Source organism: Sceloporus undulatus, chromosome 2 (assembly GCF_019175285.1).
Source record: "Sceloporus undulatus isolate JIND9_A2432 ecotype Alabama chromosome 2, SceUnd_v1.1, whole genome shotgun sequence".
Classification (NCBI taxonomy): domain Eukaryota; kingdom Metazoa; phylum Chordata; class Lepidosauria; order Squamata; family Phrynosomatidae; genus Sceloporus; species Sceloporus undulatus.
In genome coordinates this window covers 110,832,960-110,859,241 of record NC_056523.1, presented here as the reverse complement: position 1 = coordinate 110,859,241, position 26,282 = coordinate 110,832,960, and the positions used below count along the sequence as shown (strand labels likewise).

The window sequence follows — 26,282 nt, the reverse complement described above, 5'->3', positions numbered from 1 at the left end:
ACAAAAGAGTTCTGGCTGTACCCTGTTCCTTGTTCTCAGCTGCCAATTTATTTAAAGAAAATGAGATTCCTTTGGTCCCAGCCTTGCCTTAATTAATTGCATTGTTATGGCACTCTCGTTTTCTATCTCAGATTGTAGGGGCCCCAGTCTGATTGGCAAGACTGAAAGCTGAGACCCCCTTTGTTAAATTGGCATTTTTTCTACTAAATCCTCTTACTGCACTCATTCTAGTACACCAAAAAACTGGGGGGGGGGGGGAGCGCTCTGGGCTGTTTTTATTTGTTGTTGTTGCTAATGGTTGGCTATTTTTGAACTAGGGGGCCCCCATCAAAAGGTTTTGCCTTGCCCACCAAATCCAGGCCCCCCCCCCCCCCCACAATGGAAGATAATACAGCCTACATCTTCCTAATGACATGAGGGCTAACAAATGAAACAAGAGGCCTAATCAAAACAGATCAGCTCTGCTAACTAAATGGAGCCTCCCTAGCCAAAGACAGTGCATTTCAGTACCAGATGCTGTGGACAAAGATTAAGATGGCTAGAGGACAAAGATAAGTCAGCTGCTCTCGGGAAAAGGATTCACATCTTGGGCTAATCATGCAAAGACAGTTCTGATGCTATGCTTTGATTTAGAGTCATCAAACCAATGTTTCTTTTAAACTAGAAACATAGAAGTCAAATGATCTGATCTATGTCCTGAGGATGTTGCCCATAAAAATGCAGTGCTGGTGCTCAAGGAGAATTTGTATCATTGCATCTGTGCTGTGACCACGGCTCCCCTTTTTTCATGCTTTCTCCTGACATGAGTAAAATCTCATCGATTCCACCCCAACCTTCTGCACGTATCCTTTAGACATAAACTTGCATACAGCTTCAGGAATTTCAATTTATTGAAAGAACAAGGACAAATAGTTCCCCAAGTATAAGCTTATGTTTCAGCAACACCAATGCAAATTGCTGCTTTTGCCTAAGAGACTTAGGAGTTTATTGCATGTAATTTTCACGCTGATGCAGACACGAGATAGGCTCAGGCTGGAACGGGTTAAAACTGATTTTACTACATGCAAAATTGCTGCTGTACTACTACCCAACCATCACCTTTCCGTAGTACCAAAATCAGTTGCCAGAGGACGGGTGATGATCAGGCGGTAGTGCAGCAGCAATTTTGCATGTGGTAAAATCAGTTTTAACCCATTCCAGCCCAATCCTGTCCCGTGCCTGGGTCGGTGTGAAAATTAAATGCAATAAACTCCTTAGAAATAGACAAGGGCCCAATGAACCAAACTGAGAGATAATATTCCAGATGTCTGTAAAGCCTTATTTCACTAGCCTTTTTCACTTAGTTCTAGTTATTTACTTTTGAACTGGACTTACCTAATATTTTGAGCTGATTTATGACGCCATGGATTGTGAAGAACACCCATAGTGACTGTGAGGTATCGACGCACATCAGCATCCCACGACTCATCCCATTTATTCCATGGTGCACTTCTCCATTTGGCAAGACTACAAAGTTGAGGATGTCACCATTGTTGAGGACTGGGAATCCTCGGCAAACCACCCAGTACTCCTTGCGATCCAGAAGGAAGTCTGGATCTGCTGGAAGCTCATTGGTCCGTAAAGTACCTGGATCACAAGAGGTGATGCCAAATGTGAGAGCTCCATAATAGGGCAGTCCCAGGTGCCCAACTTCTACAAAGAGGTTTTCACCAATGTGCAGCGGTCGGTCAGAAAACACCAAAGTTCTATTGCTCTCTTGCCAGTTGGTGCAGGCAGACATCCGGTCCTGAGAGAAGTTGATGTCAGGCCCCCGGGTAGGGTGGAAACGGAGATCGGTATCCAGAAAGGCAGGCACCACTTGGGCAAGCTGCCGTCTGCTGGGGCAGCAAGGAATGGTGTGGTTATCTGCTGGCAGCCCAGGCATACGACTCAAGTTCAGATTGGCAATTTTGGCCACTACTTGGTTATTCTCTAGTTCATTGTTGTTAAAATTGGCTGAATCATGGCTGCTTTGTGGAAGGCAAGTGCTGAGTCGTGCATTGCTGAGACGGGTAGAAGTCATCGTTTCAGCAAACATGCTGTCTGTGAAATTTTAAAAGCAAAACTGTATTAGAAACAAGCTGAAAACAGTAACATGCTTTTGCTGGCTAGTTGTCTATTGGCTAGACCTGATAATTCATTACTGTCTTCCTTCCCCATAAAAAAATATGGCATCCTCCAGATGTCTTTGATTACAACTCAGCCACCATCAGTATGGCCTATGCTGTCTGGGGATGATTGAAGTTGTAGCTCAACACATCTGGACAGTTCCAACTGGGGAAGACCATCTTCCCAGTCAAGCTGTTTTTCTGGTTCTTTAAAACAAAGCCACGTTAAGGGTAAAAGAAAATATCTGGAAGTACATCATTTACAAAGCAGTGAAGAATCTTTCCATTAACCAAAGTCCCACCAAGTCAATATGCTATTATTGTCTCTAGAGTCCATAGAAACCACCTTCTAGATGCTTTGCATAGGAATTCTTATTCCCTACCACTCTGTTTTGCATTCATGAAAATTGAGGTCCACGCGGAAAAATTGGTCTATTTCTGACCTCCTCCCCTCCCTGAATTAAGGGTGAACAGATTTTGCACACTCTTATCTTCTTGTTAAGGAGAGAAAATATTCCTTTTCATGTCCCATCTCCCTCCTCTGCTTGTCCTTGCCAATTTAATTCACGTAAGAGGGACTGGAAAGAGAAAACATTCAATCACTTTAGAGACCATTAATAATAAATTGTGTAATATGTTGCATGCTAAAAGTAGTGACCTTTTAAAAATGTTTCAAAGCACACTAGCCTCTTTGTTATTTACAGGCCATGTGAGCAAGCAGCACACCCTCTTGGAACCATGTCCCATCTGATAGCATCAGATGTCAAGAAAACAAATCTAGAAGCAGATCACTCTGTATTAACTGTCCTACTCATTCTTACTGTGAGCTGACAATGGGGGGGGGGGGGGGGCTGGATGTTTTAGCCAGATCTTTGCATTAGGACATTTGGATGTTCCCAACAGGAGCCATATTGCTCAGTGTCTGTTCAGTCTTCAGCCAAAAAACACCTTGTATTTCTCCTTGGAGAACTTTGAATTCTAACTTCTTGGGGAATAGTATGGGAAAGAGGCTGGAGAATGTGAGAGTTGGGTTGGGGGGGATGTTGTACTGGTAGAGTTGGGTTTTTTTACCCTTGGGTTTTTATGTGCACCAATTTAAACCATTTATTTAATTTAATTTAAACCATTTTTAAAAAATTTAAACCATTTTATGTGCTCTAATTTAAACCATTTGAGATAAGTCCCATTAATGCATTCATCATGTCACTTCCAGAGCTCTCCATCAAAATTATCTTTTCCAATTATGCCCACAATAAGATGACAAAGCATACCTAATCCTTCTTGTTAAATCAACTCTAGAGCTACAGCAGATACAAGCAGTAAATTGACACCAAAAAGATCAAGCTGGGTAAATGATGCTGGCTTTATTCCGATAACCCCAGAGTATACCCGAGGCATGTGTTAAGAGCATGTTCTGAGAAGACCCGAGACAGCAAATGCATCACAGGCAGTGGCACCAAAGACCCTTAGTGCTTTGTAAATATGTATTCAGGGGCTTGTCTCTGTAGGACAAAAATAAGTCCACAATCACATCTCATTGAGCTATACTTGTAGGTAAGAGTAACTGAAGCCAAGTTATCACTCTGGAGGACAAGGTGATAATTCAAGAGCAATAAATCTCTTGTCTAAATGGGATAGATTTAAGGAGAGGAAAAAGCCAACACTTTGGAAAAGTTTCCAAACTCTTGGAAAGAGCATTACGACACTGCTGTCCCTCCCAGAGTTCTCTGATAAGCAGAGAAGCTGGTGTTTCTCTTGTGTCTAGGTGCTGTGCTTTCTAAAAACCCTGATAGGGCAGGAATGTAATGTGAGAGGCTTTAAGTGGCTCTCCAAGGAGATAAAGAGATCTAAAGACTGAACAAAGGAGAGAAAGGACGGACCTTGAAGATGAGTCATAGCACTCTCCTGGCAAATTGTGAAGCCAAAGCATAAGTGCAAGGGGCATCAGCTCATTTCCTTGGGCTCCTTGGTCACTGGTGCACACTTTGCCAAAGGTTTAGCCCTGTTTCATACTAAGGACACCTGCACAACTGAACTGGGACCTTATCAAGGGGCTCCATGTAGAAGATGTGCTATTTAAGACTTGAGGAGAGCAGCTTCTGGCAAAGGTGACATCCTTATTTTTAAAAATTGTTGCCAATGTATGTGTACCATGATGCCCAGGTATGCTACAGTCCAAACTGGCACCATAGGAAAGAGTACAAAGTCAGACCTCCATTTGCTTGCTTCAGGAAAACCTGCTCTGCAGATAAAACTTGTGAGCTGTGTTGGAGTGACTGGCAGACAGTAAACTGCAATTTAACTGCTATCTCTCTGTGCCAAATAAAATAGTTCTGGGTGGGGAAGAGTTAAAGGGAAAGTAGAAATGAGAAAAGAGATAAGGAATCTTCTGCACTTTAGTTGGGTGATACATTTAACCATGGGAGGGCAAAAACCTGATTACAGGTTTCCCATTTTCAAGTGGAGGTTTGGTTCATGAGAGGGTGCTGTCAGTCATTTAAAGGTACAAGCTTAAAGGTAAAGGTATTTTCAAAAGCATGCAAGAGCTAGCAATGGGTTTGGTTTTGAAATTACTGTGGAGGTTCTAAGACTGGTCACTTGTGTCCCAAATCACACCACCTTCTTTGTCTTTTCTGTCTACAATGGAAGCTCTGGTGAGGCTGCTGCTGCACAACACCATTCCTAACCCAAACAGAAGACATAGTTCTTGGGATTATTTGTGCAGTTTTTAACCTCTGCTTCTTCTGTAAATCCCAGTGCTGTAAATTAAGAAGAAACAGGAAGGACTCAACTGCAATCCTATATGGAAGATGGAGTTGAATAAAGTAAACACCTGCTCCTTGCTGACCATCCCAGCCTGGTGCCTGCCAGATATTCCGTACTGCAGCTCTCATCAGACTCTGCTAACACAATCAACAGGGGGGAATTGTAGAAGCTGAATGTTAAAACATATGGCAGGCACTGTGATATGAGGTGCTGCCATAAACATATCCCAGTGGAACTGAACCAAAGCTCTATGCTGCAAACAATGATTAGATTACATCACTCCCCAAGTAAAAGATAAGAGGAAGCATTCTCAAGGGTTTAAAGAGCTGGGAGATAAGTGGAAATTATATATTCATGTGGCTTTTTTGCTTGCAATGTTAATCTCCATTCATTTTGTAAGGAGCTCATCTGCCAGAGGAGTGAATACACTTAGGGGAGTGAAAGTTCTAAGTAGACCTGACTAGAAGAAAATAAAAATGCAAAGCTTAGTATTGGGATTTTATGGTTGTCAATATAAGCAGCAGTTTTATTTGAGTGCCAATAATAAAATGAGAAGGTTCAGATGGGTGAGACAAAAGGAAACTTTTTGAAAGTAAGCAGCATTAGGTACTTTCCATGGCCGTCTTGGCTTTCTTCTACACAGTTATGGTCAATCAGAAAGCAAACAGTAAAATGAAAGACAAGCAACCTGTAGCCGTCTCATAATAAAACCCCAAAATTTGATTTGAAATTGCCTTCTCTGTGAGCACATATCTGGTTGTAGAAAAGATTAGCATATAGATAGAAAAATTTTGTTACAAAAAATATGCATACTTACCTAGTATTTGCACTTCATGGGTGATTCCATAAACATCTATCAGTGCCCAGAGAGGCCCAGAGACTTTGACGCCACAGTGAAACAAAATTGGCTCTTCATCATTGATGCTGTAGAAAACTCTCCCATGGCGATCAACCCAGAATGCCAGGATGTTATCTCTTAGCGCAAATCTCTCTGGCAAAGCTTTGGCCCAGAAGCCAGGCCTTGTTACTAGGTCTGGGCAGGCATACTTTGGGATGTCATCTGCACTCATCAGTGATGGATCGTGAGTGGTGAAGCCAAAGCGTAGCGCCCCACTCCACCCATGGTGCACGGAGACCAGCTTGAGCCGCACTTTCTCATAGAGGTGAATGGGTCGGTTAGTGAAAGTGATGCCATTGCAGAAACTGTTCCTCCGGGTGGCCTTGCGAGAATGGGCATCCAGGCGGATGTTTTTTCCTTTGGCCTGGAAGTGGAAACGCGGGGGCTCAGTAATAGTGAGGACAGAACGCCTCTCATGGCTACCATTAGGCAATGTGTAGTAAGGTCTGTGAGATACTGAGCGGGCCTGTTGGCTGGAGTCTGCAAAAAGAGGAAAGAAAAGGCATTGTAAGAATTTCTCACTTGAAGCAAACCATTCTAACTTAGACAGTAATGCTAGAAGAGCAGCTTCTTTTCATCCATCCACTGAGACATATACAGACTCTGCGCTGCTAACATTTTGACAAGTAACTTGGTATTAGCCATTCCTTCATCTGGGCAAAGCTTTGGTATTTTATGTTCTTGAAATTATGATATAAGAGACCTTTCCTACCAGTTTAAAACAAGTACTGCTTGGGGCCAATATTCAAACAGAATTAGTTCTAAAATTATAAAAACACCACCAACAAATTGTTTCCTTTTAACCTCCACAAACTTTTTTAAAAAGGAAAAAAAAGATGAAATGTTCAAATATTGCTTTTGCCCCTTTGCTTTTGTTGGGTACCAACAGATCCCCTGACGGGGCAACTGTTCTGGTTTTCAGGTAAACACAAGCAATTAGTTCTAGGGTTCCAGACTATGAAATATCAAATACTTCAATCCATCCAAACTCAATGTGGATGTAAAATAGAGCAACCAGTCTGGAACATCCTACTTAGGCAGCCTGTGTGCTCTGCAAGAAAGAGGAAAAGGCCAAGCCACTGATGAAGGTGTTGTGATTGGCTGCTGCTCCTTGGTTTCCATGCACTGCTCTATAAATGGAGCAGCATGGAGGAAGGTACCTGCTTTTGTGAAGTTCCTTGAATCTTTAATGTCATCCTTAAACTATTCACTCCACAGGTAGGGAGGTAACTTGTGTGTCAGGAACACTGTATAGTACCATATTTTAAGGTGTAGACTTATCTTTGTACTATTTTTCTTTTTTCTCCCCCCCCCCTTTTTCCCCTTTAAAAAAAACAATTCTAACACAAACAATCTGATTTGCAAGCAAAGTAACAGACATTCAGAAAACAAAAAGGCAGGAGAAAAAAGACAGAAAGGGGGAAAGGGCATATAACGAATGTATACAACAGGCATCTGCTGCTCTCCCACACATCCTGACCAGAATGAAAGAAAAACAAAACATTTTTCCCAACTAAATAATCCTACTAAAATAACTAAATAGCATAAACACAGATTATTACATCATCGGATTTCTTATTGCTAAAAAAAAATCCATAAATGGTTTCCAATCTTTCAAAAAATCTTCAGTTGGCTTATCCTTTACAACCCACATTAATTTGACTATTTGGGCTAACTTGGTAACTTTAACAATCCATTCTTCCATGGCCAATGCTTCAGTCCATTTCCAAATTTGAGCAAACAGTATTCTTGTTGCTGTTATCATATATCAAAGAAGTAATCATATTTCCTCTCTAGTTTTTTCTCCATAAAAAGATAAAGGTTTCCCCTTTGACAAGGTTGTCTAGTCATGTCTGATTGTAGAGGGTGGTGCTCATCTCCATTACTAAGTCAAAGAGACTCTGTTGTCAAAGACAACTCTGTGATCATGTGGCCAGCATGACCCCACAGAACACTGTTACCTTCCCACTGAAATGGTACCTATTTTTCTACTTGCACCTTTACATGCTTTCAAGCTGCTAGGTTGGCAGAAGCTGGGACTAGTAATAAATAATAATAAAATTTTTATTTATACCCCGCCCTTCCGAACGATCAGGGCGGCTAACAAAATGCACCAAAGTGCAAACAGCAAACAGATTAAAACACATATAAAAACAACAATCCTTAAAAACAATAAAAAACCCCTTAGCCCAACCTCACGGCCACGAGAGAGGAGGGAGGCCCACAGGAAATTTAGACGGGGAATGCCTGATTAAATAGGAAGGTTTTGAGACCCTTCCTAAATTGGGCCAGGGTGGTTCTGCCATAACGTCGGTGACGGGGGTTCAGTCCATCATGCAGCATTTGGGCCTTGAACTGAAAACCTGTCGATCTTGCAACCATCAGATTCAGCAGCTTAACCACTGAGCCACCATGCATGCCCTTTTCCCCATAATGCCTAATGAAAATATTTCTCGTGATATTACAAAATTTACCTTTAATTTTTTTTGGATTAAGATAAAAATCTTAGCCCACTAACTCTTCACCTTCTTAAGGTCCACCACATATTTAAAAAGGAGCCCCCCTTATCATGACATCTTCAACATGGGTTAAAAACATTCTGAGACATGTTCAATTTATCTTTGTACTGTTGATCTTCTTCTGCCAGATGAAAAGCAATGTCTGTCATACCAAATGGGGCTGCATCTGCACTGCAGAAATAATCCAGGTTGACACCAGTTTAACTGCCATGGCTCAATCCTGTGGAATTCTGGGAACTGAAGTTATGTGAGATATTTAGACATCTTTGCTGTCAGAGAGTTCTGGTGCTACAACAGTTCCCAGGATTACATAGCACTGAGACATGGCAGTTAAACTGGTATCAACCTGCATTATTTCTGCAGTGCAGATGCAGCCTAGGAGAACTAAGCCCACAAATCAGTAACTCGTGTGATAGTCTGCTGAAACAGTCCAACTAAGCAAGCATCTTGTAGTGCCTAAAAGACACCATGTTATGTTGTTGTATCATGCCTACTTGAAATCTATAGTATGTGTTTAAAACTTGATTTTCAATTTTAATTGTTTCCAAGCTTTAGCATCTTAAATTTAGAGCAGGGTGGGAATAATATAGTCCTCCAGATGTTGTTCAACTCTCTGCACCCCCTCCCCACCAGCTAGGCCTACTGGGAGTTAGAGTCCAATGACATCCAGAGAGCCACATAATTCTCATGAGTTGTAGATGAGGATAGCTTACATTCTGAAAACTCATTTGGGGAATCTTTGTTCCTGTCTTGTATTTCAGATATTTCATCTTGTATAATGACAGACATTTTGTTTTATGATGCCAGAATTGAATTGCACAGCCAGGGGAAAATTAAAAAAGATAAATTAAGCTCTGTGAAGCACTCCAATTGCACGTGCAATTTATGAAAAAAACAATTGGCTCCTGCAAAGCTGTTTTCATGGGTCTAACCTATGACTTCTCCTTATGGGTCTAACCTATGACTTCTCCTCCAAATTAGGAGGAATAGCTAATACTCCAGAGGACAGGATCAAAATTCAAAATGACCTGAATAGACTAGAAAGCTGGGCCACAGCTAACAAAATGAATTTCAACAGGGAGAAATGTAAGGTACTGCACTTAGGGCGAAAAAATGAAATGCACAGATATAGGATGGGGGAACACCTGGCTTAAGGAGACAACATGTGAAAGGGATCTAGGAGTCCAAAAGTAACCACAAGTTGAACATGAGTCAACAGTGCGATGCGGCAGCTAACAAGGCCAATGCGGGTTTAGGCTGCATCAATAGGTATAGGTCTGATAAGGGAAGTAATAGTGCACTGACACTATTTTGCTCTGGTAAGGCCCCACCTGGAATATTGTTCCAGTCTGGGCGCCACATTCAAAAGGACATTGAGAAACTGGAGTGTGTCCAAAGGAGGGGACTAAAATGGTGAAGGGTCTGGAAACCTGCCCTATGAGGAACGCCTTAGGGAGCTGGGTATGTTTAGCCTGGGGAAAGAAGGTTAAGAGGTGATATGATAGCCTGTTTAAATATTTGAAGGGATGTCATATTGAGGAGGGAGCAAGCTTGTTTTGGGCTGCTCCAGGAGACTAGGACCCGGAGCAGCAGGATGCAAAGCTGCAGGAAAAGAGATTCCATCTCAACATTAGGAGGAACTTCCTGACAGTAAGGGCTGTCGACAGTGGAACACACTGTCCTCGGAGTGTAGTGGTCTCCCCTTGGAGTTCTTCAAAACAGCTGGGGATGGCCATCTGTCCGGGATGCTTTGATTTGGATTTCCTGCATGGCAGGGGTTGGACTGGATGACCCTTGTGGTCTCTTCCAACTCTATGATTCTATGGCGGAACAATGTAATGGCAAGTATTCAATAATGATTTCCTTATTTTTAATGAAGATACACATTCATTAAATAATTATCATCTTCAGCCTGGGAGGGAGAGAATAGGCTGGCCCAGCTCCATCGGGGCTAGGCTGAAGAAAGAGGCTCCTCCCTCCTAACTGTCATCTTTAGGCCTGTGAGGGAGAGAACAGACTGGCCCTGCTCCATCGGGCTAGCCTGAAGAAGAGGCTCCTCTCTCCATAACTGTCATCTTTGGCCTGTGGGGGGGGGGGAGAGTGGGACTGGCCCAGCTCCATCGGGCTAGCCTGAAGAAGAGAGCCCTCCTCCAGTACATCTGCTTGGTCCAGGCCTCAGGGGAGAGAGATGATGGACCGCTCCTCCCCCCCCCCATTCCCTTCTCCTTTTGTGTCGTGTCTTTTTAGATTGTAAGCCTGAGGGCGGGAACCATCTATTATCCCCTCTGTTGTAAGCGCCCGGGATTCCCAGTGATTGGGTGGCATATATAATAATAATAATATAATAATAATAATAATAATAATAATAATATATAGGCATGGAAGGAGGGACCAGTAAAAAACAAGCAACCATCACAAACAATCTATTGACTGATATCTTTAATAGATCAAATCTGTAGGCCGTAGTACCTCTAGGACATTACAAGGATAGGCTTATAATGTAAACATCCTGCTAAGGATGACAGATACATGTTTAAAGAAAACTTTCCAAAAGAAGGGAAACTAAATGACTAGTAAACCAAAATAAATAAATGGGAGAGAAGCTTTTGAGCATCCCATGAGAAGCCTGTGGGTTATAATTTACCCTCTGGCTTTACTGGATAAGTTAGCATAAGTAGAAAAGTTGAGACCAGAAAGCAGTAGCAATTTCCTGCAGGCAAAAATGTGGTGCTTTTGGCCACAGCATTCTGAGAACTTTATACACAAACACGCGCACGCACACACACACACACACAGGTTGAACGTGAGTCAATAGTGTGATGCAGCAGTTAAAGAGGCCAATGCAATTTTAGGCTGCATACATAGAAGTATAGTGTCTAGATCAAGGGAAGTAATAGTGCCACTCTATTGTGCTTTGGTCAGGTCTCACCTGGAATACTGTGTCCATTTCTGGGCACCACAATTCAAAAAGGATGTTGACAAGCTGGGGTGTGTCAAAAGGAGAGTGACTAAAATGATGAAAGTTGTGGATACTATGTCCTAGGAGCGACTTAGGGAGCTGGGTATGTTTAGCCTGGAAAAGAGACAGTTAAGAGGTGATACGATAGCCCTGTTTAACTCTTTGAAGGGATGGCATATTGAGGATGAAGCAAGCTTGTTTTCTGCTGCTCCAGAGAATAGGACCCGGAACAATGGATGCAAGCTACAAGAAAAGAGATTCCACCTAAACATTAGGAAGAACTTCCTGACAGTACAAGCTGTTTGACAGTGGAACACACTCCCTTGGAGAGTGGTGGAGTCTCCTTCTTTGGAGGTCTTTAAACAGAGGCTGGATGGACATCTGCCAGGGTTGCTTTGACTGGGAATTTCTGCATGACAGGGGGGTTGGACTGGATGGCCCTTGTGGCCTCTTCCACCTCTGTGATTTTATACACACACACACACACACACACACACACACACACACTTAATTACAAGAAAACAAAAAATAATGGCCATGGAGGATTTACACAAATTCAATGTAAATGACAAGGAAAATGAAATAGTTAAAGTTTCCCCATACTTTCGATCAATCATTGATCAGAATGGACATTGTAGTAAAGACATCAGCAGAAGACTAGTACTGGGAAGGGCAGCTGGGAAAGAATGAGACAAAATCCTGAAGTGCAAAAATAGACAATAGAACACTAAAGTTAGGATTGTCCATACTATCGTATTTCCCAGCACAGTATATGAGTGTGAGAGCTGGACAGTGAAGAAAGCTGATAAAAAAAATCAACTCATGTGAACTGTGGTGTTGGAGAAGAGTTCTGTGGACATCATGGATGGCTCAAAAGACAAACAAATGGGTCCTAAACAAATCCAGCCAGAACTCTCTCTAGGAGCCAAGACACTAAATTGAGACTGTCATACTTCTGTCATGTCATGAGAAGACATGACTCGCTAAAGATGATAATATTTGGAAAGGTAGAGGTAGTAGGAAGAGATGAAGACCACATATAAGATCGATAGACGTGATCAAGGAGGACACAGCCCTGAGTCTGTAGACTTGAGCAGAGCGGCTGAGGTGTCTTGGAGGTGTCTCATTCACAGGGTCACCATGAGTCAAAGGCAGTTAACAACAACAGACTACAAGGCAGTCGTGGAGAGGTGAGAAACACCTGCCCTTTTAGGATCTTTTTTTAAAAAATAACCCAACAACCAGTAGTGGGAATAATATAAGCACACAGTTTTATCTTTAGGTGACAAACAGAAACGGAACTGGTAAAATATTTCTTTTCATTACATTTATCTTAAGAACAAAGAGTTATAGGGAAAGAATGGACTGAGAACTACAACAGTGGTACACACTTCACTGCTTAATGAATAGTGAGTAATAGATAGGCTTAAAGGTAAACATTTCCCAGGCATTCAAGGCAGCATTTACTTCAGTAAATAGCTGAAGATTTATTGTAAACTTTGATAAGACCATGATAAGACCAAAGGACTCCAAAACAAAGACTTGCATACACAGACATATCAACCATTAACAAATCCAGCTTTGTGTTAATGAAATACAGCCTTCTTCCAGTTGTTGCCACTGTCATAAACAAAAGACATTTGCTTTGGGAATGGCAAAACTATATGCTTGCTCTCAGAACAGTGCTATAGTTTGTATGGAGTCCAACTGATCTTTATTGTTACATAATGAGTCTCCTTTATCCAAATTGGGTTCAGAAGTGTTTTGGATTTTGGAGTTTTTTGTTTTGTTTTGTTTTGATTTTGGAATACCCATATTTGCATATATATACATAATAAGATATTTTGGAGAGGGGACCTAAGCCTAAAAACAAAAGCAATTTATGTTTTATGAGTGTTGAGCATGGTGTAGTGGTTTGAGTGTTGGACTACAACTCTGGAGACTAGAGTTTGATTCCCAGCTCTGTCATGAAACCTACTGAATGACCTTGGGCAAGTCACATACTCTCAGCCTCAGGGGAAGGCAATGACAACCCCCTCAGAACAAATCTTGCCAAGAAAATCCCATGATAGGGTCTCCTTATGGTTTCCATAAGTTGGAAACAATTTGAAGGCACACAACACCACCACCACCACCACCACCAACAACAACAACAACCTGTACTGGCCTAACTCCAACATTAGTTATATCTAGGAAGATCCCCAGAAATGAATGGAACTTGATAATCACAATTAATTAATTTCAATGGATCTGCAGTAGATAGGACTAATATTAGACTTACTCTGTTCGCCACACAAAAAACAACAGATAAGAGCTGCTCTCAATTTTTTAAACATTGAACTTTCCTTTAAAATATTCTGTTAGTACAATGTTTTGGTCCCTCAAAAACATGCCAACAATGTTATCAAGGTAAACACAGAAACAACAATCATCATAGTTATTTTGCACAAAAGTCTAGGAAAGAAGGACAGTACAATACACGAACAGAGCTGAATATCAACCAGAATTTTCTGTTTATTTACTGATGCGGTGCACAAAACTAGAGAATGCTGAAAGGATTGACGAGCAATGTCAAATGAGATGGAAAAGCAATTGTATAGCCAAAGTGCCACTTTCATTCTCAGCTGATGAATGGGAAGTTTAGGCCAGAGGTTATTTTTGAAGGAAAAAAAAACAGGAAAGCACGTTGAGATTATACAATAGGAAATTATCCAGAAGGAAATGAATGGATAATGCATTTATAATGCCACCTTTTACTAGCATGAACACCTGTCAGTAATCCTTCAAAAAATAAAATACTTGGCTAAAGCCAGGAAAGATATTAAGAAAATCAAAGAGCACTGAAAACACAGATGTCCCAATAGCAAGTATCATTTTGGGTCAAGGTACTTTAAAAACTTGGAAGGCTGAAAATCAGTTCCTTACATAGGAGATGGGGTGAAAAGAGTGTAAAAAACTATTCTCATGCACTTTAAATCAGCACAGTCTAGTAACTTGATGTCATTCCAGTGGATAATCACCACTTTTTTCAGTGAAGGGAAATGTGCAGCTATAATATGAGGTTGCATATCTAATCAGCAACAGATTTGGTGCATTATATAATAGAGGTTCAAATCAGTGAATTGGTGGGGTTGGTTCCAGGATACACCGTGGGTGCCAAATCCAGGGATGCTCAATTCCCATTGTATACCATGGCATAGTAAAATGCTGTTCTACTTATAAAATGGCAAAATCAAGGTTTGCTTTTTGGAATCTTTTAAAAAAAACATTTTCAAGCCATGGATGGTAAACTGTAATAGCTGAAGTATTAACAGGAAATGATTGTATCTGTATGCAACTGTTGGCCATAATTTCAGGTTATGTGATGAACAAAAATGAGTCTGCATGGTTTGCCAGGCTCCCATACTTCCTGTGTCCTTTCCTCTTCCTTTCACATGACTGGAAGGAGAAACAGACCAGAATTTAGTGTTACATTAGCAGCTTCCTGGATTTTTGCCACATGTCAGCCAGGAAAAATAAATTCTGTTTTGCTAAACAAACCATACAAATAGTCCAGCATTTGAAGATGGTTCATCTAGCAATTAACACAGGGTTTATTTTAATTTACAATACCTGGGTTCTCGTGAACCAACAAGCCATAAACCTGCAAATATTAAACTAAATTCTAGTCTATTCATCCTCTGTGACATGTGGCAAAAGAAGCAGTGATAAGTGCTCGAGCCCACTCAAGTAGGCATGGTCTTCAGTTAAAGCTTTTCTATATGACTGCAAGCTCATCTCCTGAAGTATGACTGATCATATGGGAACTTGTGACATTAAATTTGGTTGAGGTTTAACATCAAATATAACGTGAACAACATTAAGTGGCCATTAAGTGCCCCCTTTATTATTTATTAATTAATTGATTTATTAAAGAATTTCAGGGTTTTCCCCACAAAAGACAAAAATGAACACATAATGCAAAACACCCGAACATCCAGAAATATTTGGAAGGGAAATGGACATTCTACCTATAATGCTTTAGATTCAGGGCATGTACAGAGCAATACTGAAAGAAAAAAAAATGAAATGTTGCAGGGAATAAAGAGTTGAACTGAAAGAAGATACGGTCTATTTGGAATGGAGGAAGTTTTGTTTCATGTAATGTAAACAGTGAGCCCTGGTGGTGCAGTGGTTAAATGCCTATACTGCAGCCACTCACAAACCACAAGTGAGTTCAATACCAGCCAGGGGCTTAGGTTCAACCCAGCCTGGTATCCTTCAGAGGTCGCTCAAACAAGTACCCAGCTTGTTGGGGGCAATTGGTTTACACACTGTCTTGAGTTTAGGGGGTGGTGGCAGCTGGGGGGAAATTGAGCTATGTAATGGTTCTATTTACAAGTAATCTGAATTTGACGAATGTGTTTCTGTTCCTTAAAAACAGAAAGATCACAGTGGTTTTATTTTATTTTTTTAATCTCTTCAGATTATTGGTTTGCAAATATTCCAGGTAATCTCCTACTCCTTTGTGTAGCCCTCATTAGTTATACATATTCATTTAATCCATATCTCTTTTAATTTACTTAGCTAATTAAGTCAGATGTGTGACTGGTGGAGCCTGGCTGTATGGATATAGAGCCAGATGCTGTATCCCACCCATCTGGATTCAGAAAAGCTCTTGGATGCCAATCTTAATAGAATTTTGCTGTTATATTTGTTTCATTAAAAAAATAAGATGTGTCTCAAAACCTTGGCTTTGCATTGTATATTTTTAAAAAAGGAAAGAAAGAAAACCAGAGAAATAAGTTTAAAAAATAGTTACCCTCAGTACATTTCTGGTATTGTTTGGCTGTGTAACTGAGGGGGGGGGGGGAGCAAAGCTTACTTTAAAAATATGCTGTAGCTTTCAAAATTCCATTTTAGAATATAACTTTTACTGTAAACAATATTTAAACCAAAAAAAAGATTCCCCGAGACATTCAAAATATAATTTGCATGTTCTCCTCCACAGCAGAAAAATACTGTGCCTCTTTGGTTCTTAACTAAACTTATCAACATTACAATCACACAATGTTCATCTCTTGAACACTCAAATGACTTAAGCTGTTTGGTGTCTCTCAACAGCCATGGCAATTACAAGCAAATTATAGGAAATACTGAAATTGAAAGACACATTAATAAACTACATACCTCTTACCAAAAAAAAAAAAAAAAAAATGCACAAGAAGAGTAAAGGAGTATCTGGCTTTAGTGAATCATGAAAGCAGAAGAGGCCAGAAGAGGAGCAGGCAGCTATGACACCTCTGTTGTTTTTGGACTGCAATTCCCAAATGACCATACCACTGGGGATGCTGGATATGGCTGATGAGGTTTTTAAGCTATAAATAAATCTGGGAAGCCGCAGTTGGTCAATCCTGATATAGCCCAATGCCTTGCATCAAGCCAGAACAACTACATATCAGCCCACAAAATATTAACCAACATAATAATCAGACTACAATGTTCCATGATCAGAGAACAAGGAGAACTGGCCAAGATGCTTAGAGATCAGATAGTGCCAGATCACAAACAAGCTACATATTACAGGAAAACAAATCCTTCCCAACTCCCATCTGAGCCAACAGTTCATTTGAATTAGAAGGATGTTCCTTCCCAAGCCCAAATATGGTAGTGCTAGCCCTCCAGCAAGTAGTAAATCATCCCTTGACTCTCTGTCAGAGAACATTTTAAGCAGACCCAATATATCCAGCATCCTGTCCTAAATTATTCAACATTTCAAAGGCAGAGAGGGGGGAAATATTGGCTGTGGGCAGTAAGATGCTAACTTAGAAGCTTATCAGACGAATTTTTCTCCCATTACACGAATGGGAAGGGGACACTTGGGGCCGTGCGTCACCAAGAAAAAATGGAATTTACTGCTCACTAAAGTGTCCTCAAAATGGCTCCATTCTGTTTCCCGGCCCCAAGCCGACTCCATTCAGTGCTAAGGGGTGTTAAATGTTCGGGTCGGAAGTCTTCCAGCCAAGTAAAATGGCGCCCCTCAGCACCGAATGGTGATGCGCGGTCCCAAGTGTTTCCTTCCCGTTCCTGTAATGGGGGAAAAATGAATGTGATAGGGTTCTTAGATTGACAGTTAGAGTGATTCAGGCCTGTTCTTCTAAAGAACTAGCAAAAGAGTCACTTATACATCTTGAATCATTAACATTGTAAGGATGGAAACTATACAACTTTGTGGTGGAATCCCCAGATGCATGGGGAGCACACATTTCAGCATATCCCTATTGCAGATATTACACAGGAATCATGAACAAAGGATGTCACTTCAGCATCCTGTATTGATGCTTCTTACTAGCATCCAAAGCTGCTCTTGGACAGTTTCCACCAATTTCCTCCTAAAAGATTTAGTGACAATTTTAGAGTCAGTCATTCTTGTACTTTTCCCTTTCCTCTGTTTTCTTTCTCTCCCCGCAATCCTAAATGTGCTACACTATCAATAAATAGAAGTAACATTGTTCAGTCAGAAAGATTAAAGACCCACAATGGCAATATCATTACAAGTGTCACTCAGGATGAAAATTGCAAATATTTGAGAACATTGCAAGCTGACAATATCCAACATAAGAGAGTGAAAGAGAATACTAGTATCAAGTATATAAAAAGATTACACAAAATCTTAAAACCAACATTTAATGTTAGAAATATAATCCAGGTTATAAATTCCTTTAGCACACTACTTATCCAGTAAATTGATGGTACTGTTGACTGGACACAATTACTCCCTCCTCCTTTACCTGGCGTGTATGGAGCATATCAGTCCCATACTCCCAAGCCTTTTCTTACAAGAAAAAATAGAATATTTATATTCATCTATTTAATATATAATAAATATAATCTCCTTTGGCCAATTCACCAGCTTTTGGCATTATCTTTAATAGTCCATTTGTTCCCTGGACCTCCAAATGTTGTATAGCAAGATCCATTATTTGTAGCAATTCTGGTCAACAGTAAGGCATAATGGGAGTGATGTCCATCTGTTTCTGGAGGGCAGATGGGTCCTCACCTCTAGCCTTAGAGGTGAGAACAAATTCTCATGGCACATCAGGTGCTTGAGGTTTTAGTCTACAAATGAACAACACTGTCAGAGGCAAATGCAACTCAATATTTTTTATTAGTCGCATTCCACTCAGAACAATTATTTAATACAACTGCTTTTTTTACTACCTACTCTACAGTTGCAACTTCACTGCAGGGTTTATGTCACTGGAAGCACTTTTGAAACATTCAGATACTATGTACACAATGTGAATCTATTTGCTCCACGTGGGAATTCGTGTTATTAAGACATTTGTCCTCATACAGTAGAACTGGGTGCTTGTCACCAGAGTGCTAGCCTTTAGCTGCTTTGTCCAACATGTTTTATTTTTCTTGTTGATTTGTCCCCGAATTATTTCAATCTGTACAGTACTTTCAAAGTCCACTTGGATTCATGATGAGTGGAACAACAGAGAAATACAGTATTGTGAGGGCCTATATACCCAAAAGGTATCAGATCCTGTTTCATCTTGGAAGCTAGGCAGGGTCACCCCTGATTAGTATTTGGATGGGAGACTGCCAATGAATACCAGGTGCTATAGGGTTTATTTCAGAGGATGGAACAGGCAAAACCATCTCTGAGTTTCCCTTGCCTAAGAAGATCCTATGAAATCCATTGGGTTACCATATGTTGACAGGCATCTTGAAGGCACAGAGGCAGTATTGTGCCATGGGGAAGAAGGGATTTGGAAAAATAGAACCAGTGGGAGTGAGGAGATGTTGAACAAACACTCTTTTCTAGAGGGACTCCATAAATGATGCCCTTACTTGTTGTCAGCTCTTGCCCTTGTATATTCTCACTTAATTAAAACCTCTACGGCATATTCACAATGGGAGTAGAAGACTCCATTTGAAATACAGTTTGAAACACCCAGGAGAGAACAAAGTCAAATGAAAAAGCTTTAAACAGTAATTGATTTATGAGAACAAGCTCTGAGGCTTGTTGGCATATAGATCTCTGGGGGTTCTTCTTTCACATGCTTTAGATAGAGAGCTTGGTCAAATTGCTCCTGTTGCCTGTCTCTGTAAATGAGAACAGGTGTTTGTGCCTCAGAGCTGTAAGAAGCATTTATTCATTCGGTGTTTAGATTTTGGTTCTTTTGACTTAGCACTGAGGCAAGAATGGGCTTTGACATTTTATATGATGCAGCTTTCTAGGAAGTTCTCAGTGTTCTGTATAAAGCTGAAGGTTGTTATTTGTAGGGTGTAAGCCAGGGGTATGACTACAGGGGAGGCATTGCCACCCTAAGTAAGAATTCTGCTCCTCCCAAATGAAATTTTTCTTCAGTCCCCAAATTTCTAGCATGGAGCTCAAAAATCCAGCTGGGTAATTAAAAATACAATTTAGGCATATACAGAAAAGAACAGGCAAAGTTACCAAGGGAATGTGAACACAGCCAGTATCAGAGTTTTAGGCGTGAACAGTCTTCAGTGTCTCACTCTCTGTGCTGCTAGAAATTTGAGATGGAAGGGAAATTTGATAGGGTAGCAGAATTCTTGCTACACCTCTACAATGAACCATGAGAAGTAGATATGGCACAATTCCTGGGTGTAATACCCCCATTTTTTGTACCTGACCCACAAAGCCCATTAAAATGCATTTTCTCATGTTAGCTTATGTTAAGGAAAGAGTTTTCTTAATCTTTGTTCTGGATTTCAGTTCAGGTTAGAAGTCTGAAGTTCTAGAAAGTATATTATGGTGATGCTGCCTGGTGCTTCTTTGTCAGGTGCCAAGGTAACCCACAACCTCAAAATCCAAGTATCTTTATGGCACGAGAGTGACCGAAGTAATACTGAATCTGAAGGAACAATAAAAAGCAATTGCAGTTGTTGGATGCATTTGGCATAGTGTTTCTTCTAAGGCAGGGAAGTATTTTTATTTACACATAAGGCATTGATATAGTTTTTTTTAACATTGTTTCCATGCTATTAAATCATCCTTTTTGCAGAAGAATGTATGTAAAATTTAACAAGTGCAAAGAAGAGCTTCTAGGATCGTTGTTGGAATGTGGAATTTACCTCAAAACCAGAAGAGGTTTAACTTCTCTTTATCATGGGTAGAGAAATGGGGACCTAGTCTTCCATTTATTATTATTCTCAGTTTCATACAATACTGACTGGCATTCTGGACTATCAGTGATTTGGATTCTATTCAAGAATCACTGGACAACGTGGCACATTTCAAATAATGACACATTTTGCAATGGCCTATTGTGTTCCTATCTGTGGCAATTTAATTCAGATGATTTCTCAGTTTATTTGGAATTGCTCTCAAGAGCACCTACCAGCAATAGAGCCACAGTTGTTTTCTTTTCCCAGTGGCACTGATTCTCCCTTTGTAGGTCTCAATATTTTATCATCTCTCCCTGCTCTTAGGCTGCACCTACACAGCAGAAATAATCCAGTTTGATACCACTTTAATTGCCATGGCTCAGTACTACAGAATCTTGGGATTTGTAGCTTGTTGTGGAACCAGAACTCTAAACAAAGAAGACTAAATGGCTCACAAAACTATATTTTCCAGAATTCCATAGCACTGTGCCTGGCAGTTAAAGCAGTGTCAAACTGGATTATTTCTTCTACAGTGCAAATGCAGCCACATCTATAATTCAAACTTTCTTATTCTCAACTACAGTTATGTCTGGCATATTATGTTTTAATTGTTTATCAGTTTAAAGTCCCATCAAAACTTTATTTCAACTTTTAACCACCCCCCCTCTAGTTCCTACTAGTTCTATGGATGTCTAACTCCCATTAAATACAAGGGATAGTAAAATGATATGCCTGATATAAAATGGCAAAATCATGCTTTGCTTTTTGGTGTTTATGTATATTTTTAATATTTTCAAGCTGTGGATGCTTGAATCTATGGATAACAAATCAATGAATATGGAGGGCCCATTGTATTTTGCTAGGTTTTCAACAGTCCTCCTTTACTTTATAAAGCCATCTTTTGTGTCTTCACAGTTCACTATTTTTTTTTTAATTTACATCTACAAGCATTATCTCTTTGCGTTCTTTGATATATTTGCTGGAAAAAAGTCTCTTTTTCACCAGTTTGTTTTATTTGTATTAATCCCTGGCAATGAACATTATGGGTAGAAACAGCTGATCGACATCTCTTTGAAGGTATAATTTTCCAGGTTTTTGAATCTAGTGCATGAATAAAGTCTCTTAAAGCATATATATTTAAAATGTGGTAACTGTTCCATAAACAAATACAGCAAAAGAAAATCTGGAATATTTTTACGTGTTTATTTCATTCTGTGTTTTTTTCTGGACCCCAAAAGATGCAGTCTTCACAATATGTGTGCTGCTTAGATGTTACAGAAATAAAGAAGTATATCTATAGCTGTCTATATCTATAAGTATAGACAGAGAGATCTGAAGTTCCCAGAAAATTTGACACCATCCAAAAATAAAATGAAAATTTTAGGAATAATTGGAAAAAAAATATACTATCAAACCATTAGGCTACTTCAACTTGTGTTAAACATTTTATTTATCATTCTAAAATATAATATTCCACAACCCATTCCCCAAATTTTCAATAAAATAAGGCTTTGTAGACAAAAAAAGAAAATTATGTTTTGCTCCTTAATTTTTCTGTGTTTCCCACTCTTGGGATTCATAACTCTCTGAATCACACACCTTTTAAAATATCCTATTGTTCAAATGATGTGAGGTGGGTGACCGCTGCATTTTTGGTTGACCTCAAACCCATCTAGAATGTTTTTTAAGACTTCAAAACACCTTTGGAACGAAGAATGGATAAGGTAGCCATTGCCACAGATTCATATTTAATCATTTCCTTTTCACATTTTAGAAGCTACATATGAGGGATGAGGCTTTGTTGGTGTTACTACAGAGTAAATTTACAGCGCTTTATAAATAAAGGTTAATAATAATAATAATAATAATAATAATAATAATAATAATAAAGACCAACACTACAGCACTAGGATGGCTTCTTGCCCTGAATGTGGGCAGGAAGCAGCTTTGGTTTTACATTCTGGATTTTGATCCATACTGTCTCCAAATGTGCAAATGTACAGTTTAGCTGACTCTGAGGGCGAATCTGACTTGTCATACAAGGAGCTGTATTTATCTGTCACGTGCTTACTGACTAGAAATGTCCTTAGAAGAAAATCCTCCTCCTCCTCCTCCTCCTCCTTCTTTTTCTTCCCAACCAGAGAATGTTTTATATGACCCAGATTTCTAAAGAAAGGTTTAGGGTCTAGATTCTAGGCCAAGGAACCAAGTGAGGACGTGGATGGCAGGAAATGAAACTTTACAAACAGCAGAAAGTTCACAGAAATTCCACTAGAATTCCTATTACACACAGTCTTTATTCTGTTCTCATATCACACTAACCCCATTGTTTCACTTAGTAATTGAGAGCACAGGATTTTTTTTTTTAATCACAGTTCCCAATATGGCACTGGATATGCTAGCTGAAGGATTCTGGGAATTTTACTATCCAGAAGTAACTTTTCCAAGCTCTGTAGAAATCATAACCTTAGGACTAGCATTATTTGTGGTGTTATGTTTCTTCAAGTCAGCTCTAATTTATACTGAACTTTTACTAGACTTTTTTTTACAAGATTTATTCAAAGGAGGTTTGCCATTGCCTTCCTCTGGAGCTGAGAGAATATGGCTTGCCCAGGTTCACCTAGTGGGTTTTCTTAGCTGAGTGAGGATTTGCACCCTGGTCTCCAAAGGCCGGAGTCCAATATTCAGACCACTACTCCACACAGGCTCTCACTAACATCACTACTACATCATTATCTGAAATGGCAAGATATAGCCACCATTTTCCTCCTTGCAGCTTCATCTTGCAACGACTTGCAAAACAGTAGACTGTGTTATTGAGAGCAAACTTCATGAGTTTCACTTGTGACTTAATTTCCTTCCCTCCTACCAATTTAATCATCTATCCCATGACATGTCCTAGAGCAATGAACCTTTGTGCATTGCAGTTCCTCTCTATAAAAAATAAATAAAAACATCTCATTCTCTGCAGTGGGAAAGTTCCTACAAAGGCAAGGATCAGTCACATCGTTAAAATCCACATACAATGGACCTGTTACCTGGAATGGGAAAATTACCTAAGGGCCATGTCATTCTCATTAACAGAACATCCCTTAGCCATATTATAGTGTCACAAGCCAAACTGCTGAGAGAACAAACAACTGGCTTACTGAAGCTAAATTCAAATACCCCTAGTTGTCACATAAAATCCAGAACAAGGCATACCTTATTTCATCAATAAATAAAAAGGTCAGGAGTAAAATCTTGTCACAATTCACTTCTCTTTTGGAGTGATACAGAATATCTATAATAAACTACATTCAGACATTCCCCCTGTGTCCGAGGCCAGAGCTTGAGAAAGTTACTCTGGACAATAGTCCCCTGAATTGCTCAGCCAGAATGGCTATCCTGGGAGCTGTAATCCCCCACAAAAAGTAACTTTCCTGAACTTCATCCATTGTAAGACAGCATATCCTTTCCCCAAGCATTCCCAGGGGCAACCAAGCTCTATTTGGGACCTAATGATAAGCCAGGTGTGGGCAACCTCCTGGTGTATGTGTGTGGTCATATTACAGTTGGCGGATTTGCCATGCACGGATTTGAACATATGCGTATGGCAAATCCGGGGATTTTGTCCCCAATGGTGGCGCGCGTGCACGCACGCCGCCATTGGTGACAACTTCCCTCCCTCCTCTTTCCTCCCCCCGGCGGCGGCAGCGGAGGACCAGCGCCAGAGGCCTCTTTGGCCTCCTCTCCGCCGCCACCGCCGCTGCCAGCACCTCTGTGCAAGGGCTGGGTGGCGGGCTGGAGGCCTCTTGGCCTCCAATCCGCCAACTTCAGCCCCTGCATCGAGCTGCTGGCGCCGGCAGTGGAGAGGAGGCCGAAGAGGCCCCAGCGCTTCATCCTCCTCCTCCTCCTCTCCGCCGCCATTGCCGGGGGGAAAGGCCTGGCGATGCTCCGGAGGCCTCCAGGAGCAGCGCCTGGCCTTTCCCCCAGAAGCGGTGGCAGCGGAGAGGAGGCCTCTGGCGCTGGTCCTCCAGCGCCCGAGACCTCCTCTCCGCAGCTACATTCAGGGGAAAGGCCTGGCGCTGCTCCTGGAGGCCTCCAGGAGCAGCGCCCAGGCCTTTCCCCCGGCGAGCCCGGGTTGCCAGCGGAGAGGAGGCCTCTGGCACTGGTCCTCTCCAGCGCCGGAGGCCTCCTCTCCGCAGCTACATTCAGGGGAAAGGCCTGGTGCAGCATCTAAGAGCAGCACCCGGGCCTTTCCCCGGCAATGCCGCGGAAAGGAGGAGGACGAGCGCCCGGGCCTCTTCGGCTCCTCTCCCCGCCGGCGCCCAGCACCTCGTGCAGGGGCCGAGTGGTGGACTGGAGGCCAAGAGGCCTCCAGCCCGCCACCCGGCCCTTGCACAGAGGTGCTGTCGCGGCGGCGTGCGGAGAGGAGGCCCAGAGGCCTCTGGTGCTGGTCCTCTTGCTGCCGCCGCTCAGAAGGCCGGGTGGTGGGTGGAGCTTCTTTGCCCCAAAAACCCCCACCCGGCCTTCCCCCTGCTACGCGATGACGGCTGGCGCGGCGGCGCAGCGACGCGACACCGGGGAGAAAAGGTAAGTAAGGAGGGCAGGAAGGGAGGGAGGGAGGGAAGGAAAGAGTTGGGGGGAGGAGAGGGGGAGGGAGGGATGTTGTTCCCCGGGACAATGGGACTTGAGCATACGCAGATTTTGGTATGCGCGGGTCCGGAACGGATCCCCCGCATTATACCAAGGACCGATGTATACCATCTCATGGGGGCTGCATCACTGCCTGTGCCATCCTAAGTTGGCAGCTACTGCGCCATCTCTTTACGAACACACATGAACCTCCTGCAGCAAAAAGCTTTGAAGAATGGCATCAAGTTCCCTTCTATAATAAAACAGAGGGGGAAAAGGGTGCATTTTTGAGATGGCACCACTTTTTGGTGGCACACCTCTTGCTGCTAGTAGGCTTTTCTTACCCCTGCAATATACCACAGAATAGTCTTAAATGAACAGCAAACCTTAGATTCACTTGTTCCTCTCCCTTGTCCCCTATTCTGATGTGTCTGTGAGAACAGTAGCAGCCACTTCCTGTTTTAAACAGTCTGAGTTGAGGGAGTCCAGATTAACTGAAAACTAAAAGTTCAAAAACATTGGCAGGGATCTAATAAATAATAAATAAAACTTTTATTTTTATCCCGCTTTTCTGTGACGAGACAATCAAAGCGGCTCATAACATATTAAAATATCAACATTTACAACATTATGTCTCAAATTCCCCCCTTAAAACAGGATTAAACAATTAAAATATCTATTAAAAACACAATTAAAAAACACAATAAAAATATAACGAGGACAGAGCGGTGGGTTAATGATGTGGGGGGGCAGTCATTCTGTGGAAGCAATTGCAGAGAAGGCCCTATGAGGGGTAGCAGTTAGTCTGGTTTTTAAACGTTGCAATAGATTCCCCCCAGAGGACGTGAGGGTGCAGGGCGGATTATGTGGGAGCAGGTGATCCCTCAAATAGGTTGGACCCAAGCCATGTAGGGCTTTAAAGGTTATAACCAACACCTTGTACTGTGCCTGAAAACTAATAGCAGCCAGTGAAGAAATTTTAGGATGGGTGTTATTTGGTCACTCCTAGTTTTTCCGGCGACCAGCCTGGCTGCTATATTTTGCACTAGTTGAAGTTTCCAGACTAGACACAAGGGTAGCCCCATGTAGAGTGCATTACAGAAATCAAGTTGTGAAGTTACCAGTGAATGTACAACAGTTTCTAGGTCCTTTACTTCCAGGAAAGGGTGCAGCTGGTGTATCAGCCGGAGCTGATAGCAGGCACTCCTGATCGTCCAGTATCTGTTTTACAGGTTGCACAGACTATGTATGGA

The 26,282-nt window shown here is 41.4% G+C and overlaps 1 protein-coding gene across 1 annotated transcript in view; it reads right to left on the bottom strand.

The window, feature by feature from the left end:
- NEURL1B (neuralized E3 ubiquitin protein ligase 1B) overlaps positions 1-26,282 on the bottom strand; it is a 78,925-nt gene that overhangs the window by 8,021 nt on the left and 44,622 nt on the right. The window contains exons 2-3 of the mRNA XM_042454937.1: positions 5,731-6,291; positions 1,375-2,082 (exon numbers count right to left, since the gene is read on the bottom strand). Of these exons, the coding sequence (XP_042310871.1) occupies positions 1,375-2,082; positions 5,731-6,291 (1,269 nt within the window). The remainder of the gene's footprint in view (positions 1-1,374; positions 2,083-5,730; positions 6,292-26,282) is intronic.